This window comes from Myxocyprinus asiaticus, chromosome 47, assembly GCF_019703515.2.
Source record: "Myxocyprinus asiaticus isolate MX2 ecotype Aquarium Trade chromosome 47, UBuf_Myxa_2, whole genome shotgun sequence".
Taxonomy (NCBI): Eukaryota; Metazoa; Chordata; class Actinopteri; order Cypriniformes; family Catostomidae; genus Myxocyprinus; species Myxocyprinus asiaticus.
The window spans coordinates 14,515,487-14,533,606 of record NC_059390.1 but is presented as its reverse complement, the minus strand read 5'-3'; the positions used below and the strand labels follow the sequence as shown (position 1 = coordinate 14,533,606).

General features: G+C 40.1%; 1 protein-coding gene across 1 annotated transcript in view; it reads left to right on the top strand.

The window, feature by feature from the left end:
* LOC127436502 (plexin-A4) overlaps positions 1-18,120 on the top strand; it is a 334,355-nt gene that overhangs the window by 33,647 nt on the left and 282,588 nt on the right. Inside the window, exon 3 of the mRNA XM_051690704.1 lies at positions 16,142-16,324. Coding sequence (XP_051546664.1) covers positions 16,142-16,324 — 183 coding nt within the window. The remainder of the gene's footprint in view (positions 1-16,141; positions 16,325-18,120) is intronic.

Below are 18,120 nucleotides of genomic sequence, written 5' to 3'. Positions count from 1 at the left end.
TGCGCATTTTATCACGTGGCTTGTTGAGCGCGTTGCCACGGAGACATAGCGCGTGTGGAGGCTTCATGCCATCCACCGCGGCAACCACGCTCAACTCACCACGCACCCCACCGAGAACAAACCACATTATAGCAACCACGAGGAGTTTACCCCATATGACTGTACCCTCCCTAGCAACCGGGCCAATTTGGTTGCTTAGGAGACCTGGCTGGAGTCACTCAGCACGCCCTGGGATTCAAACTAGCGAGCTAGCGAACTCCCGGGGTGGTAGATAATGTCAGTATTTTAAAGAAAATTACAATGATATCTCGGCTCTTGAGTTGGTCACACTTTTTCTGGTAGAGATCTAAAAAAACAGCAAAAAAAAAGGTAATATATGGTAGGAACCCACCATTTACAGAAAGTTTTACTATGTAAATGTTCAAATTAAAGTGCTTAATAGGGACTTGTTCAAGTGCTTAATAGGGACTTGCTCAACATTTTGCAAAATCAAACCCACCCATGTGCTGTACTGCCTTTTATCAAGCAGTGACAAAATTGTCTGTTGTCTGATAACAGGCATAGTTTTATTCATTCGTACTAGATGCAAGTTTTATTTGGACTATGTAGGCCTACATTTCTAAATCTAAAGTTTAAGAAGCTTGGAGAAAAACAATTTATAATATTGAATGTGTAGAGAACAATGTTGCAATGAAAAAAAAAAACATATTTTGTGCAATTTGTCATGTAAATGCTAACAGAAATAGTAACATCTTGGGGAAGTTCCACCAGACAGTTTGCTGTATATTTGTCTTTGATTTTGATGACATAAATGAGCTGAGAAAATACAATTTCCCTAACACAAACAGTTATACAGCCAAAGCAGTAACAATGTGTTATAAGAGTGTTACTAATCATGACTTCAAATTTGGTCATCCTCTTTATGAAATGTGTGCTCCCAAACAGGATAAACTGTAAACTTTTTAAAGTTAAACCTAACCCAAAATTTAAATTATCTCATTTACTCACCCTCATGCCATCTCAGATGTGTATGACTTTGTTTCTTCTGCAGAACACAAATGAAGATTTTAGAAGAATATTTCAGCTCTGTAGGTCCATACAATACAAGTGAATGGGTGCCAAAATTAACACTCCAAAAATCACATAAAGACAGCATAAAAGTAATTGATATGACTCCAGTGGTTAAATCCATATCTTCTGAAGTGATATAGGTGTGGATGAGAAACAGATAAATATTTAAGTCCTTTTTTTGCTTGAAATTCTTCCTCCCTGTCCAGTAGGGGGTGTATGCATGAATAATGCATGGTGAATCACCAAAAACACAAGAAGAAGAATGTGAAAGTGAAAGTTAAAGTGCAGCCTGACTGAGCAAGGAGGAGAATTTATAGTAAAAATGGACTTAAATATTGATCTGTTTCTCTCGCACCTATCAGATCATTTCTGGAGTCATTGATTTAACCACTTGAGTCATATGGATTACTTTTATGCTGATGTAACAGGGCTCAGGATGGGTAAGGAGGCGGGAACTGGCAGAACAGTCAACATAATTTTAATAACATAAATCAACTTAAACAAACATAAACACACAGACACACACCAGCGGCCACGTGTCTCTCTCTCTCGAACTGGCACCTCCAGCTTGTCTTTATCCCCCTCCCAGCTGATTAGGACAATTCAGCACTGGGCGTGCGTCCTCACGGCCCGGCCATGCCCTCCTCCTCATCACACTCCTCCACTGCCAGATTCAGGCCGGGGAATCCTCCGGCTTGACGTATTCCCCTTCCTTCGTTGAGGGGAGTTGTTGCCCTTCCGGCTGTCTTTCTGCTGGCAGGTCTTCCCTGCCTCTCTGGAGCCCTGGGAGAGACGAGGGGAGGGAGAGGGGAGAGGGAAAGAGCAAGGGGGAAAGACAGAGAGAGATAGAAAAACTCACACGCCGGTCCCCGGACACGCCGTCTCCTGGTCCACAGCCACTCCTGATGGATGACAGCCGCTCCTCCCCGGCGGACGGCAACGAGTCCTCCGACGCCTGGCAGACGGTAATGGCTCCTCCCCCTCCTGGTGGATGGCAGAGTTTCCTCTGACTCCCGACGGCCGGCAGCAACTCCTCTGTCCCCTGGCGGATGGACGCAGCTCCTCCCCTGCCAGACGGCAGTGGCAGGACTCCATGACAGTGCATCCCTCCTCCCTCCCGGGTTTGTAATGGGGTTCAGGATGTGGCAAGGAGGAGGTGGGTACCAGCAGAACATTCAACATAACTTTAATGACAACTTAAACAAACATAGACACACAGATATACACACAGTGGCGGTGTGTGTCTCTCTCTCAAACTGGTGCCTCTGGCTCGTCTTTATCCCCCTCCCAGCTGATTAGGACAATTCAGCGCCGGGCATGCATGCTCACAGCTGACTTGTGTGATTTTTGGAGCTTAAAAATGTTGGCAACCATTCACTTGCATTGTATGGACCAAAAGAGCTGAGAAATTCTTCTAAAAATTTTCATTTGTGTTCTGCTGAAGAAAGAAAGTCACACACATGATGGCAAAAGGGAGTAAATGATGAGCGAATTTTCATTTTTGGGTGAACTATTCCTTTAAATTTGCCGTGTTTCACTTTCCAGTTGCCCGGACTCCAGTGCTGTAAGTCAACTAATCACATGGTGGCTTTTAAAAGAATTTATTGACAGTTACATATTTAAAAACCAAAAGGGTGTGACCCTAATGCCCAATGTAAAGAACCATTTCAGCACAAAAGGGTTCTTCAGGAAGGTACGGTTCTAAATATAACTCTTAATGTCAGTAAAGATCCTTTGAAGAACCATCTTTTTTTTGTGTGTTAAGTCTAAATGTGAAGCAGAGTGTGAGAGAGTGCCATCTCGATAAGTGTATAAAAAGAGAGAGGAAGAGCGGGATTTATGTTGAGGAATGGTGCTATTTCCATGTACACTGCAGTATGGCCACTGCAGAATAAATTAAGGAGGGAGTGTTACAGCGAGGAGAGAGAGATAGATGGCCTGCATCTCCTCCTTCGGTAACTATGGCTACTGGCTCCTCATTTAAAAGCCAGGCATGTGTTTGATTGGGAAAAAGAAAGAGACAAGTGCTGAAACACGTTGTATCTGAGACTGATAAATGCTCTGTTATTGCTTAAATGCTCTTCTCTGTGAGTCATTTGCTCTCTCACACATAAACATACAGAGGTATATAGACACGCATACATATATGGACTTATTAATTGATAACATGAAATCTAAATTATTAATGAAAGTCCATGGTCCTTAGGTTATTTGGCAGTTACTTTTTTTATCTTCCTAAAGAATTATTTTTTTTTTCATCAAAATGCAACTTTCACTGCCTCTAAAGGAGTTTCCTCTGCACAAGCTGAAAAAAATATTAACCATAAAGTCTAAGCCTCATAGAACATCCACTTTTCATGATCCAATCATGCCCCAGTAGATAAAATCAAGTCCTACCCTAAATTTATTTTCCCCCTGCTTAAATATTTAGATTCACATTACATCACATTATGGAAGTTAAACGCTTATCAAATGCCGTTTAATGTTTAATGTTCTCGATCTGCACTCAATGGGATGCCATTGACGAGGTTAAAAAGTATGTGTGAACCTGCTATCTGCAGGGGTGAGATGGATGTTTCACTAGTATCACTTGCATGATTTGACAAGAATCACAGTTGTCGGTCTTGGATGGCTTTTTGTTTTAAATAATACTTGACAAACTGAACTGAGTATTGCTATAGTACTTAGCCCATGCCATGATTTACTTTGTTACCTAACAGATACAAGCTTTATTGCACAGCAGAAAGAGTGAAAGAGTTGTGAGTCTTGGCAAGGGGAACGGTAAAAGGGGGGGGAACCCTGTTGCGACTCGGTAGCTTTTTGACTTCCCTGATATGAAAGTCTAATTAAGAAAGCAGGGAACCGCAGCAAGATCAAGCAAGCCCCTCTTCATAAATGTGAAGATAAAATTTCTCTCAATATTCAGCCCTCTGCAAACACTGCATCAATATGACATTATAGTGATGCAGGTAGGATGAAGATATGAAAGTGATGTATATCTTAATATCCTCACTGTGCCCTCAGCGAAAACGATAAGGATATTATACTTTGAAAAATCAGAGCATAACATAAGCCTGGCTCATACAAGATAAATCTGTAATTCTGTCAAATTCAGGTCTTTACTTGTCATCTTCATGTATCATGATGACACAGATGAATTGCTTTTTGACGGTTAAATGCATATCAACAATAATAGTCATATAGAATAGTAAAATACTAATAAAAAATACATTAATGTACACATTAGTGAAGCATTGTAATCTTTTTTTAGGCATGGAGAGGATTTTAAAAATGACAATTCCGTTATTTACTCACGCTCACGTTGATACAAGCCTGTAATGCAAGTGAATGGTGACTGAACCCGTGAATTCTGCCTAACATCTCCTTTGGCGTTCCACAAAAGAAAGTTATACAGGCTTGTAACAGCACGAGAGTGAGAAAATAAGATGGAATTTTAATTTTTGGTTGAACTATCCCTTTAACACATCCTTGCATAGCCTCCAAGTACAAATAACACAGAAATTATTTGCTTTTGTACTCTTTAGTGTTTTAGTGTAGAAACAATAACTGTAGTAACTATGGTATATCAATAGGAACTTTGCTTTCCATGGTAAATTTCTTGGTTTAAATTTGCACTACAGTGTGCATATGTCAAGTATTTTTGCAAAGGCAGTAGTGGTACTTCCAGTGCTTGCTGACTCTTTCAAGCTCTCTGTCACAATTTTCTCTCATGATGTATTTTTTATTTATGTTTTTACCCAATTAATGAACAGATGAACAACACTACTGCTCATTAGGGCAGTCGGACTGCACGAAAGGGGACTGTTAATATCAAACATGACATGTGCGCACACACAAACTCACAAAAGAAAGGGGTGTGCATTTCACTATGTGTGCATTTCACTATGTGTGAGACAGTCTAGCCATCTTCATCAGTTCATTAAAACAGACTTTGATTAAACAGTTCTAGATTGCATTAATGAAGTCATCTCTCACACGCAGATACACAGCAGCATGGCATTTCACACATAATGGTCATGCTGTCATCATCATTAAGAATAGATGGTGACACTTTGAAATATGCACCACGTCACATGACGTGAATCCCTAGTAATGTTTACAAATGCTCAGATGCAAAAGATAAGTCTCATATATGTGGATGTGTGTATATATGAAAGGCAGAACCATGTTCTCTTAATCCTGAGTCCAGGGTTCGAGAAATCATGTTCACAGCTTTACTCCCACAGGGTTACAACTGGCAGCTGCGCGCTACCATTTAAAGATCAGACACACTGAGGGGGAATCCAAATGCAGAGGCAGAGATCTGAAGCCTGCTCAAGACTACTGTAGCTTCGGTTGTGCCAAACATCTCTTAGACTTCCCAAGTGCCTATGGGGCCAGACAGATGAACCTGAACAACAAAAGACGGTCTGATGTTTGTGTTTATATATTTAAAGTGCATAATATTAATCTCTGACTGGGGTTTCACTGCCTGTTTTAACATGTTTTGTTTTTTGTTTTTCTTATGGAAACAAGTTACTTTGTTCTTTTTTTTTTTTTTTTTTTTTTGCAAGGCTAAATATTTGACATTTGTTTTGTAAAATATTGATATTTGCAATACGTTTTATTTAAACAATATTTCATTCTGGTTCTCTAATTTGACTAGACAAGTTGTGTTTCAAGAATGCAGATATTTACTATAACAGCACTGGGACACCTCATTGTTTGTTTGCCTCATTGTTTATGTGGCGTTAAACAGGCTGTCAGTTTAGGTGTCATTTGATATGCAATTGTTGATCCTGCTTTGACATGATCTATTTCTGTTAATCATTTAAGTTACTCTCGCAGTTGTGTTTTTGTTATTTACTGTAGTAATTACCTGTGGTACCAGTGTAAAGTGATTAACATGCTTTGTGTACTATTTTATAGCTGCTTATTAGGAGTCTAGTGTGTACATTTCTGTTGATATTGACATGTTTTTTTTTGTTGTTTTTTTTCTATTTTGCTATTAACCAAATGCTACTAAGGAAGAAAAATATTCTAAAGCATACTTGTAATCATGCAGGTATGCACAGTAGTACCACATAATGAGTGTGTAACATTCAGTGTACAGCATCAGTGTGGCAGCCTTGGTGTCCATAGATCATTGTGTGGTGACATCTGACATATATATATAAAAAAAGAAATCTGCCAGCACCCCATGTTCCCTGTGTCAGCAGGAAAAACGAGAGGGTGAAAATGAGTCTGGCACAGTAAATTCACCCCTCACGTCTCCTGGTGTGATGTTTTCAAGCAAACGGGAGTGAACCCCGGACTAATAGGGTCTTTTTTTTGGTTCATTTATGCCTTTTTCTCAACCTCTTCTAGCTTATGGAGACATTTGTGGACAGGGAGATAAGAACGTTTTAAATTATGAATAATAATGAGAGACCCCCATCTTAATCATCTCAATTATAAGTCATTAAAATCAGGCTATAGGCTGCTCCCTTACAGCTGTCAGTCTCTGCATGCTCATTACATATTACTGCCAAATAATTAGTGCTTTTCAACCTCCCAGTCAAATCAGTTTTTTAAGACCTCAGACTATGAAATTGACTGTTAGTATTCCTGAGCTTCCATCTGTTGTTCATGTTTGCTATTTATTTTGTTTTTTGTTTTTTTGCAATAATAAACACATTGCTCAATTTAAAAGTCTGAAATACAAAAGTGAATCCTCTATGAAAACCCTCAGGAGACATCTTGATTTTTCATTAACACAGTTCCAGTTCCTCGCCAAGTTTAACTTTGGTTTAACTTCTCGGAAATCTGTTCTGAGAGAATCACTTTATGTGATGGTGTGACATTGTTTTAATCAGTCCTCTGCACTGTGAGCACTGCATTTCCATTCATTAAAGTCGATCTCCAGGTTTATTGGCCTCAGTAATTACAGCTAACATCGTAACTAGTGCAGCAAAGGTCATAATCCATCATAAGATCGTTATCTTCTAATCAGACTACACTCACTTTACATGTAGATGTGAAAAGGTTATGTGCTCCAGCACTTGTTGGTGATTTCTTGAGCGTTGTCATTAGGGCTGCACGATTATGTCAAAAATCATAATTGTCAATTATTCCCATTGACATTGTAATTGCAATTATTAATTTTGATTATTAGAATTTACATTGAAGGATGTTTTGATATGCTTTATAACCTTGTGTGAAGCAACTCCATGCTATATTTTTATATACACATACAAAACAAGCTGATAACTGTCTTCCTGAAATACTTTTATTGCTTTTCTGTAGCAATAAGCCTCAAAGGTCAACTACACATTGGTTTGGTTTCTTATTAAATAAAAATAATCTAACATAAAAAACAAAAATACATGCCATATTAATGTAATCTAAAATGAAAACAATGAAAAACTTAAGATAATCAGTGTAAAAAACACAGACTTTGCCTTAAGTCTTTTGGCTAGGAACACAAGCCTGCCAACACTTTCAGGCTTTATGGATGCACGCAAACAAGTCACAATGTGTCCAGTGCTAAATACTCTTTCTGAGGGAAAACTTGTGGCAGGTATGCACAAATACTTGTGTGCTAGCTTGTAGAGTGTAGGGAATTGCTTTTTATGTTCCCTCCACCAGACAAATGGATTCTCCTCACTATCAACAGCAGCAAAGAGAAAATAAGACTATAGCTCAGCAGTTATGGCCATGTCTTGTAGATTGGAGTGTGTAGATGATGCTGGTCTGTGGTCCTTGTCCACCTTAAAGAAACTACCCAATGTTTTTTTGGTCTACTTTAGTGTTGGTGCATTTTGGTCATCTGCTTCCTCACTCACAGTCACAGATGGTTGAGGCTTTTAATAAAGAAAAGGCAAAAATTAAGTTTAATTCATAAAAGGTAACGTCATATATTGTAAGGCCCATATATGTTAAATTAATATTGAAGATGGTCCAAACAAAATTATATTACATGGCACATGGCATGCCCAACTTATAATTATAATTACTATTATGACTAAATATTGATGCCATTTCAGTTCTTAAACAAATCTTGACAGCTTCAACTCTGTCGTCATTGACGTACTTAAGCTTGAATCTGGGATCAACTACAGAAGCCATGCCAAGCAACTCTTGTGTCTGTGGATCATCCTACTTTTCATCCAGGTAGCCCAGGATCTTCCTCTTGAGGCATTTTAAGAGGTCTGTTTCTCCCTCTTTCTCTGCCAAGATTGTATTGCTGAACAGGTAAAGTACAGTCTTCACATATGATACACTTACGCGTGCATCTCTCTTTCTCTCTCTTGAACCGGTGTCTCCAGTCTCTCTTTATCTCGCTCTCCCGCTGATCAGCTGATTCAGTGCCAGCCGTGCACCCTCACGCCCCGGCCACACCGTGGTCTAACCCTCCTAATCTCTGGAGGGGAGACGCTGCCCTTCCGGCCATTCTGCCAGCCAGTGGTCCACCCCGCCTCCTCGGAACCTGGAGGAGAGATGAGGGGAGGCGTGGGGAGAGGGAAAGGGTGAGCGAGAGACACACACAGAGAGAGAGAAAACTTGCCCGTCGGGTTCCCGGACATGCTGTCGCCCGGTCCTCAACTGTTCCTCCGCCCTCTGGCAGACGACAGCTTGCTCCTCCCCTGGTGGACGGCAGCGAGCCCTCCGACCCCTGGTGGATGGAACCGCGCTTCCATTCTCGGCAGATGACAGGGTTCCTCCGGCTCTCGGCGGCCGGCAGCGACTCCTCCGTCCCTAGGCGTTAATAGCAACGGAATTCACTATATTTGCTGCGTTGTCTGTAGTGATGCAAACTTGTTGCTCCTTCTTTAAGCCCCAGGCAGCCAGCTTCTCTCTCAATCCATGAGCAATCACGTCCCCAGTCTGATCTTGTGGAAAATAGGATGTTTGCAAGCATCTGCTTTTCAGTTGAAACTCGCCATCCATGTAATGAACTGTTCTTCTCATATATGGTTCCATAGTTCTACTTGACCATAAATCAGTTGTGGTCAAAAAGAACATTATTTTTTTCAGATCCGTTTTAAAGTCTTCATGGCATTTTGAATAAAGTGAAAGTAGCGCAACTTCAGAAAAATTATTGCGGGAGGGGATGACATATCTCTCATCCAGTATGTTTATCAGCTTTTTAAACCCTGCGCTGCAAATTACGTTAATTGGCATCATGTCTTTTGAAATGAAATAGGTGATTGCTTCCATTATCTCCATTTGCCTTCAGGAACCTGCTGGATAGGGAGAAGCGCTAAACAATGATTTGGTGATGGGTGTTAGTGTAGCATGTCTCAAACTTGGTGCTTTCTCCTTCGCTTTAAGACACTCCTCATATTGCACTCTGTGGTTGAATTTTAGATGGTTGAATAAATTTGTGGTGTTGCTCACTGGTGCAGCAACAGTTGTTCAACATAACTTACACAATATGACACTCTGCTCGACATCATCGCTAGTGTATCCAAAATAATTCCACACCAAAAATGATGCTTTTCATTTCGATACTAATGCTTGATTCTGATCAATACTTTGCAAGTTGTGGAATGTTTCTTTATCAGCACACGTTCTCGAAATGATCATGAAATGAGATGAAACACAAGACATGCAACAGTGGATCATCAGACTGCTTAGAAATCACTCATTGGTGTGGTTGTTGATAAGGACACGCCTACAGACTAATATTAAACGGTCTGATTCGCCTCTCACAAACCTAACGTGCTCTAAACACACTGTCTAAAACACACAGAATAACGTATGGATATCTAAATGAACATCTGTTATTGTAACTTTTAATGATTACGTAATCATGGCACCTGTAATCGTAATCACGATTAGAATTTCGATTAATTGTGCAACCCTAGTTGTCATTTTCATCTTCATTCCTTTAATTTCATGGAACCATCCAAATGTTGTCATTTGTGGGTTGTTCTCTGTGTTGATGTTGACACACATGAACATGCATACACATGCACACAGTCAAACACATTCAAGTGCATGGCTATGTCAGTCTTGTATTCTGACAGTTACAATCTTGCAAAAACACGATTTGCATTATAAACCTGTCAACTTTTCCTTCAGTATAGCCTCACTTAAATGCTTACAATAAATAAATAAAAAAAAATAAAATAAAATAAACAATGCATTGTACACACACTTCCGCAGAGACATGCAACCACAAATGCTGACTTAAGAGCACAAAAATGCAAACACACAACCTCAAATGCTGACATTTCACATCTTAGAGATTCATTGATCCACAGAAGGCTGATAGAGTCTGCATTCAACAACATCACTGTCAGCTAGGTCATGTGTTTCAACCATTGAACGTTTTACAGTCAAATCAAATAAATGACTCCTTTTCTGATTGGTCTCCTGAGCTTTGCACAAATGATGTCACATCAGCAATCTGACAGCTTTTTCATGTACATCCGGTGGCTCTAGCAGATGATTTGTAATGTCTGTGTTTAAAGATGCTCTACGGCGGCATACAGTAGATGTAAGATGTGTTTATATTGCACACCTGCCTTTTTTAGATATCATCGCATGTCTGTGAAAATCCTGTCCTGTGGCAGTGTTTAGATGTTGGACTCTACTGTATATCTTAAAGCCAGGGTAAAGATGGGATTTCAGGATTTGATTTGTATCACTAAAACAAATTTTTTTTGGGGGGGGGTGGGGATTTTCTCCCCTTTTCTCCCCAATTTGGAATGCCCAGTTCCCAATGCGCTCTAGGTCCTTGTGGTAGCGTAGTGACTCGCCTCAATCCGGGTGGCGGAGGATGAATCTGAGTTGCCTCCGCGTCTGACCGCACATCTTATCACATGGCTTGTTGACCGCGTTACCGTGGAGAGGTAGCGTGTGTGGAGGCTTCATGCTATTCTCTGCGGTATCTACGTACAACTCACCATGCGCCCCACGAGAGCAAGAACCACATTATAGTGACCACGAGGTGGTTAACCCAACATAACTCTACCTACCCTAGCAACCGGGCCAATTGGTTGCTTAGGAAGCCTGACTGGAGTCACTCAGCATGCCCTAGATTCGAACTTGTGACTCCACGTGTGGTAGTCAGCATCTTTACTTGCTGAGTTACCCAGGCCCCCTGCACTAACACACTCATTTTGAAATCCAACAGTGTCCTATTTCCTTTGAAGCTCTCCGGTTCAGTTGCAAGTGGTGATATTGCAGCGAAAAGGCCAATGTTGGATCAAATAAGTGCTTTGAAATAGAGGTCTTTGCTATAAAAGCGGTAGCTTCCAGAATGTCATTTTTACTGAAGGGGTTCACAGTCATTAAGTCATTAAATGTCATTACGTGCAAATAGTTGTGCGATATTTATCACACATCTTTTCATTCTCTCTAAGTAGGGTGTTCTGGTGAAGTCAGCACTGGGAAGAGGGCACAGCAGGATGCCAACAGAGCTCAGGAGGCTTTTAATTCAAAAGAGCAGTGTGAAAAATAAACAAGTGCGAGAGATGATAGAGTAAATAGAGGGAAAGAGGAAAGAAGGTAGAAAAGAAAGAGAAAAAGAAGGAGCTAGAAATTCTCATCTGCTCTGTCAGTCATACACCATGATAGAACCATAAAGAAGTGATGGCGAAGGCTGTGTTTCCCAAAAGCATCGCAAGCTTAAAGGAATATTCCGGGTTCAATACAAGTTAAGCTCAATCGACAGCATTTGTGGCATAATGTTGATTATCACAAAAATGTACTTCAACCCGTCCCTCATTTTCAAAAAAAAAAAGCAAAAATCAAGGTTTCAGTGAGGCACTTACAATGGAAGTGAAAGGGGACAATGAAAGTGAATGGGGACAATTTTTGGAGGGTATAAACACAGAAAATAGAAGCTTATAATTTTATAAAAGCACTTGCATTAATTCATCTGTAAAAACTTGTGTATTATTTGAGTTTTAAATTTGTTTAAATCATCATTTATACAGTCATTTTAGGGTTTGTTGACATTATATCGTTATGGCAACAAAGTTGTAAAATTAGCTATAACTTTACACCGAAAAGGTTAGTAAGTGATTTTATCACACTAAAATCATGTTTACATATGTCCTTTATCTCTCGTGGCTATACTTTTGAAACAGTGTGTATTTTAATGTTCAAAAATTTGCCCCCATAACCCTGATTTTTGCTTTTTTTGTTTTAGAAAAAAAGGAGGGACAAGTTGAAATTATTTTTTGTGGCAATCAACATTATGCCACAAATGCTATCGATTGAGCTTAACTTGTAATGAACCCGGAATTTTCCTTTAAGTTGATCGTAGAGACCATTGGCGCCTGTGGTTTCTACGATCTACTCAGGCTTACAATGCTTTTGGGAAACACAGCCCAGGTTATCTGGAGAAAGCACCAAATCAAACATATAATGGATATAAAAAAAAACAACTACTTGAACACATGCAAAATTGCGAGCGTACAAGGATTTGTCGAGCTGATTGAGTGTTGATATAATTACATCAAACATGGAGCTTAGATTTGTGGGAAATAATGTCTTTGTTGCTAACAACAATCCCTGCGTGAGATATTGCTTGAGCTTGAAAAGGAAAGACTTTGAAAGGGTAATTATATGACTGTGCAGAATTAGCTCTTGAAGAGCCATTTCATCATCTCAATGATGTACACTCAGTGCAGTGATCATGGTTTATTTGCATAAACCATGCGTTTGGATCAAACTGTGATCTTTTAATGGCTGCATAAAAATTATTTTGCACCCTCACTGCTAAAAGCGAGGAATACAAAAGGTGTTTTTTTTCTGCTAAGTGGCTTTAAAAACACTTTGGACTGAATCAGGATTCAAATATGGCCACATCCTTAAAATGTCCTGTAGTTCAAGCCCTGGCCCTGTGTCCATCATTCCTTTTAGTTTTATGTGCCAGAGGATTGGACAAAAAGACCTGGAAAAAGGCTTGTGCAAAAAGCATCTGATTTCAGTTGTTGTGTCTCTGAGCAGGGACACAGAGACGCCAGCTCCCGGAAAGAGAGCTGCCTTTGTGTTGTAGGAGGTAGCCAGGCAGCGAGCAGTCCGAATGACCTGATTCTGCTTCCCCATCTTTGGAACCAGTTCAAATGAAAAAATGGTGCTCATCCATAAGCTTTTAGATGTGCTCGTCAAACCCATTGCTTCCTCTTTTTTTACACCTTCAGACTTGCAGCGTGAAATTGCCAATAATGCAGCTGCTTGTTTGTACTCTCCGTGCCGAGAGTGAGCAAGGGAGCCATAAATGGATGGAAAGAATAAAAGGAGATGAAACAGAGAGTGCAAGAAAGTTGAAGATGGATGATGGGCGACAGGGAGGGTGTCCCCTCTTGCACATCACACTCAGGGGTGGGGCGTCATGAGATGTTATTTGCATTTGGATGGGGTTGAATAGAGAGAGAGAGAAAATGTCATGTTTATGTGGCTAGGTAATGAAAACGTGTCTGCTTCCTGAAAGGTTGACAGACAGGAAGCATATTTCATTAGATTGCAGCACATAGGCTCTGATTGGCATGTTGTTCACCTTGCCAGAAATATCATGGCATATGCCAATGAGGAGACACATGCTCTGTCCCCCCTCCCACTTTGTGGCACAGGCATATGCCATGTGAGGCCTGGGCCTAGTGATAAATTTTCGCAGTGCCAAAAGTCTGTCACAAATTCCTGATGAGGAATGGCTGTGATTGTGTTGAGCGAAACCCTTCAGACACACACGCTCTATTTTTTTGTGAGGTGGTTAAAGCTTAACATCAAAGGTTGCAAGAGTCTGTAACAGCTGCAACAATTGATGTGGGAACTCTGCTGTGTTGGGCATTTACACGTATTGACCCATATAAGCAGGATGAACGGTGATGGAATGCATGTTTGTGGCTGGGTTTTATTTCTGTTTGCCTGGGTAAGCAGGTGTGCATGTAGAAGCAGGTTGCTGCTGCATCAACAACCTGCTGTGATTCATGGCACCCAATATGGACAGGAGACATCTGCAGAAAGACTAACACTGCAGAAAACAGATCTTTCATGTAGCTGTGGCTTTCAAACAAGAGCCGTGTGCAAGAAATAGGCACTATTTTTCTGGCCTGGCACAAGAGAGCCGAGCTGCATGTAGGCTTCAGCTGACAGCAGAACATTTCTAAAGGTCAGACATCTGCAAAGAGATGGAAAAAACCCCCAAAATTGAACATTTCCCTATTCTCTCATTCTCCCTCTCTCCCTCTCATCCCTCCTTCATTTCTCTATTTATTCTTCATTCTGGCTTGTATTGAGTGAACTGAGAACTGAGTGCGGTATTTGCTATCGATTTGGCCGATCACTCATAAACCGCCATTTTAGAGAGACAGCCTCTGTTTTCCATTTGCTTAATGAAGGGTCTTGTATCTCCTGACCACTGACAAATAGACATTTGCTATATTGCATGTAAGAACCTGTCCACTTGCACTGACTGGTCACTTGAATGATTGAATTTCACTGAGGTTGGACCAATCTGCTTCTTGGAGAATGAAATAGCTACAGATTTGTCCTTATGCCCACGATGGATTTTCAAACAATGAAGGTTTTTCCATTAAGACGGACATCATTAGCCAAGGTCCATTGTTGCTTTAGACATAACTGAACTCTCATCAGGGGAGTATGCACATTATTTCAGTGCATACATAAAGAGTTGTTTGTGATTGATGTACACCCATATGGTTCCCATCACAACCTGGGCATCACTCAGGATTGCCCTTTGCCCACTCTATCACTGGGGACTGTGTTGTGGGTTGGTGCCTGGGGGCAAAACACAATTCAAGCCATCTCATGTTTCATGATCTGAGGGAGAATATGCCATTAAAAACTTAAATATTAATGGTAATAAACTAGTTTAAGACACCTGTTATGGTTCCTTTCAGTGATGGACAATAATTGGCCAACCTTTCAGAACCAAATTAGACCTAAAGTGCCTGACATCAGCATGTCTTTTTAATCTTTAAAGTCAACATGAAACAGCGTTCGCAATAGGGCTGGTTTATCGATAAAGATTTCCCAATTTTATTAAATTCAAATTTCGTTATGATTTGATTTGATTCTGATTCATTTGGGTATATTTCAGTTGTAATGTCTATTTGCTGACATAAGAAAATCTTTCTCAGTTAATGCTGTGAATTATACAGGGAACCTAGTACATTACAAAATCTACATTTAAAAAATAACAGGCTCCAAACTATGCAGTTAATTTGCTATTTATTTATTTATTTATTTCTTACTTAGGAATAATGTGCAATGTAATGAATCATTCACATTAAGAGGAATTTGTATCTAGAAAGTAAATAGGGTAAATTCCATTTCAGGTTGACTTTGTGTTTTTAAAATTCCTAAAATCCTGAAATGTTTGAATAAAGGTATTTTTTAAAATCTATTTAGATTAACATTCAAACTTCTCTTATCAAAGAGCAGGCCTTATCAGAGCTTGAGGAGACACTCATGAATGAATTAAAGGCTGTGAGCATATCATATTTGGCAGTGCTTGAGAAGTGTTATAGTTTCATGCCCTCAATGAGTCAAAGCCCTGGGCATCATTAATCATGCTTTCGATTTGTTTGACATTTTATTCTAAGATCTGTGCAGCTGCTTCAGTGAATAGTATTGTTTCCAAAGCCCTCTCTGTAGACTGAAATATGGAAGCATTACCAAATTATTATTTCTTTATCAGAAGCTGTTAATCACTCCATTCTGGCTGACAATCACAACTTTTCCAGCAATATGTCACATGTCATATAAAGTCATACTGCTTCACCTGAAATGCCATAATTAAAGATGTTTTTTAAGATGCTTTCTGGCGCAAATGATAAATGTGCTTGTTCTTATATCTGATAAACCTCACAACCCCATTTTAGATATGACTGGCTGAATTGATGCTAAATAGTGACAATGATGTATCTGCTATGAAACTGGCTCACAAATGTCCAGTAAACATATTTTGCGATGTTGATGAGGCTTAGCTGACAGAAACAGCTTGGTGTTTTATGTTTGCAGCATTTTTCACTGGCATCCTTGTTAGTAGGCCATTTTTCAGTTCATCACACTGCTGAATTAAACATCCTTTGTCTGTCTCTCTTTCTAGCTTCTCACCATTGATGACAACTTCTGTGGACTGGATATGAACGCCCCTCTTGGTGTCTCGGAGATGGTACGCGGGATTCCTCTGTTCTCCGAGTCCAATGACAAAATGACATCCGTTATTGCATATGTATACAAGAATCACTCCCTGGCTTTTGTTGGGACCAAAGGTGGCCGTCTGAAAAAGGTAGGACCCTTTTTTCTTTCTCAGGAGTGTGAGAAACTGAGGGATTCATGCACCTTTGTTCTTTTTGAGAAAATGATTGGTCCAAAGATTGCATTGCTGATGTACCCTTTTAAAAAGCATCAGAGATCCAGCAAGTCTTGTTTGGTAATTGCTTACATTAAGCATTGCGATACAGGCAGCATAAAACATGAAAAGATCAGAGCTTGGTCTACCACATCCTGCTCTTTAAGAACATTAGATTCAGTGAGTTTCATAACCATGGTCATGTTCGGCAATCTTCTGCTGCTGTATCTGACGTTTGTTGAGAGGAACCATTGGTAAGCGGCACAGTGAGAGGTGGGAAGAGAGGGCCATGGAAATCTCTGTGCAGGCAGAGGCTGTTGGGGGTAATTGGATGATGCAGTGTAGAGGCTTTCGGCTTGGTACCCCTCTTCTCTGACTGTGCCTCTGAGGAGCCATGTCTGAGACGAATGCAAGGGCCAGCCAGACACTGCACTGAGCAGAAAATAACATTATAATACAGAGAGAGAGAGTAGAATAGAAAACGATGGACAGAGAGGGAGAGAGAATGAGAGTATCATTCCCCCCCCTTTTTTTCAAGTGCTAAACCTCCAGGGTATTGACGTTACAGACAAATCTTTGCCAAAAGGCAGGATTCCAACTTGATGGATTCTTATTATGGTGGCATGTTTTGTTGTCGGATCTGGCTGTTTTAAAACCATACTAGTCCTTTCCCAAAAATTCATTCCTGCAGAAAGAAGAGGAAATATGCATCAGAAATATCTTAACACCCAGAGACTGTAACATCTGAGAATGCTCCATTTTTAAAACATGCTTATGTTAGAGACTGTGATTGACGAAATCAGACAGACACCAAATTGCAAATATGAACAAGAGCCTACGGCCAAACAAATCCCTAGGGAACAGACAGACAACACAATGCGTTCTCTTTCAGGCAGACGGACAACCATACTCACAAACATGCACACAAGCATACACACACACACACACACAATTGCACATAAACCTTTTAGTTGCCATTTCGGTGATTGCAGATCTCTGTGGGAAAAAGGCAGATGATGTCACTGCTGTGATTTAGACAAAAGAAGAAAAAAAGTCTTCATTCACAGTCATTAATCAATTCAAATGAGTTGATTACAGTCTTTAATGGATGGTGATTTATAAGCTGCCAGCACGCTACACTCAGTGAATTGTTTACTAGCTGATGACAAGCTCGTTGTAGAGTAAATATTATTTGTAGCAACTCTGACCCTGTTTGTGCAATAACCATATGCAGAAACTTGGCAGCAACTGTTTTGAGCATTTTTAACACCTGTGCTTCTTTCGATAGTACGGTTGGTAAAAACTAAAACCCTAGGTAATGTACGCTTGGTAAGATTTAATTAATTAGAGAATTAATAAAGATGATATAATGGTCTAATGAAACATCTGTTTTCACTTTGTTTAGCTGAGACTGTTGATCGTATGTTAAAATGTCATTTCTGTATTTTCAAACCAATGCAAATGTTCGTACTAGGATTACTAATGTGGAACATGAAAGCCGAATCCCCACCAGGTATTTATTTTAAATTTGAAGCAGGATAATCCAAAGCTCACAGTGTTTAGCATGGCTACGGTTCTCTGAGTGTAGTTAGCATCCTCTGTTTGATTGACTCAGAGAGGAGATGCAATGGCAGAATGTCTCATCACGTTAAAAAGACAGAGTTGTAGTCAAACCCTAGAGAAAAGCAGTAAACAACTTCTAAACCCTCCAGAGAATATCACACAGACACATT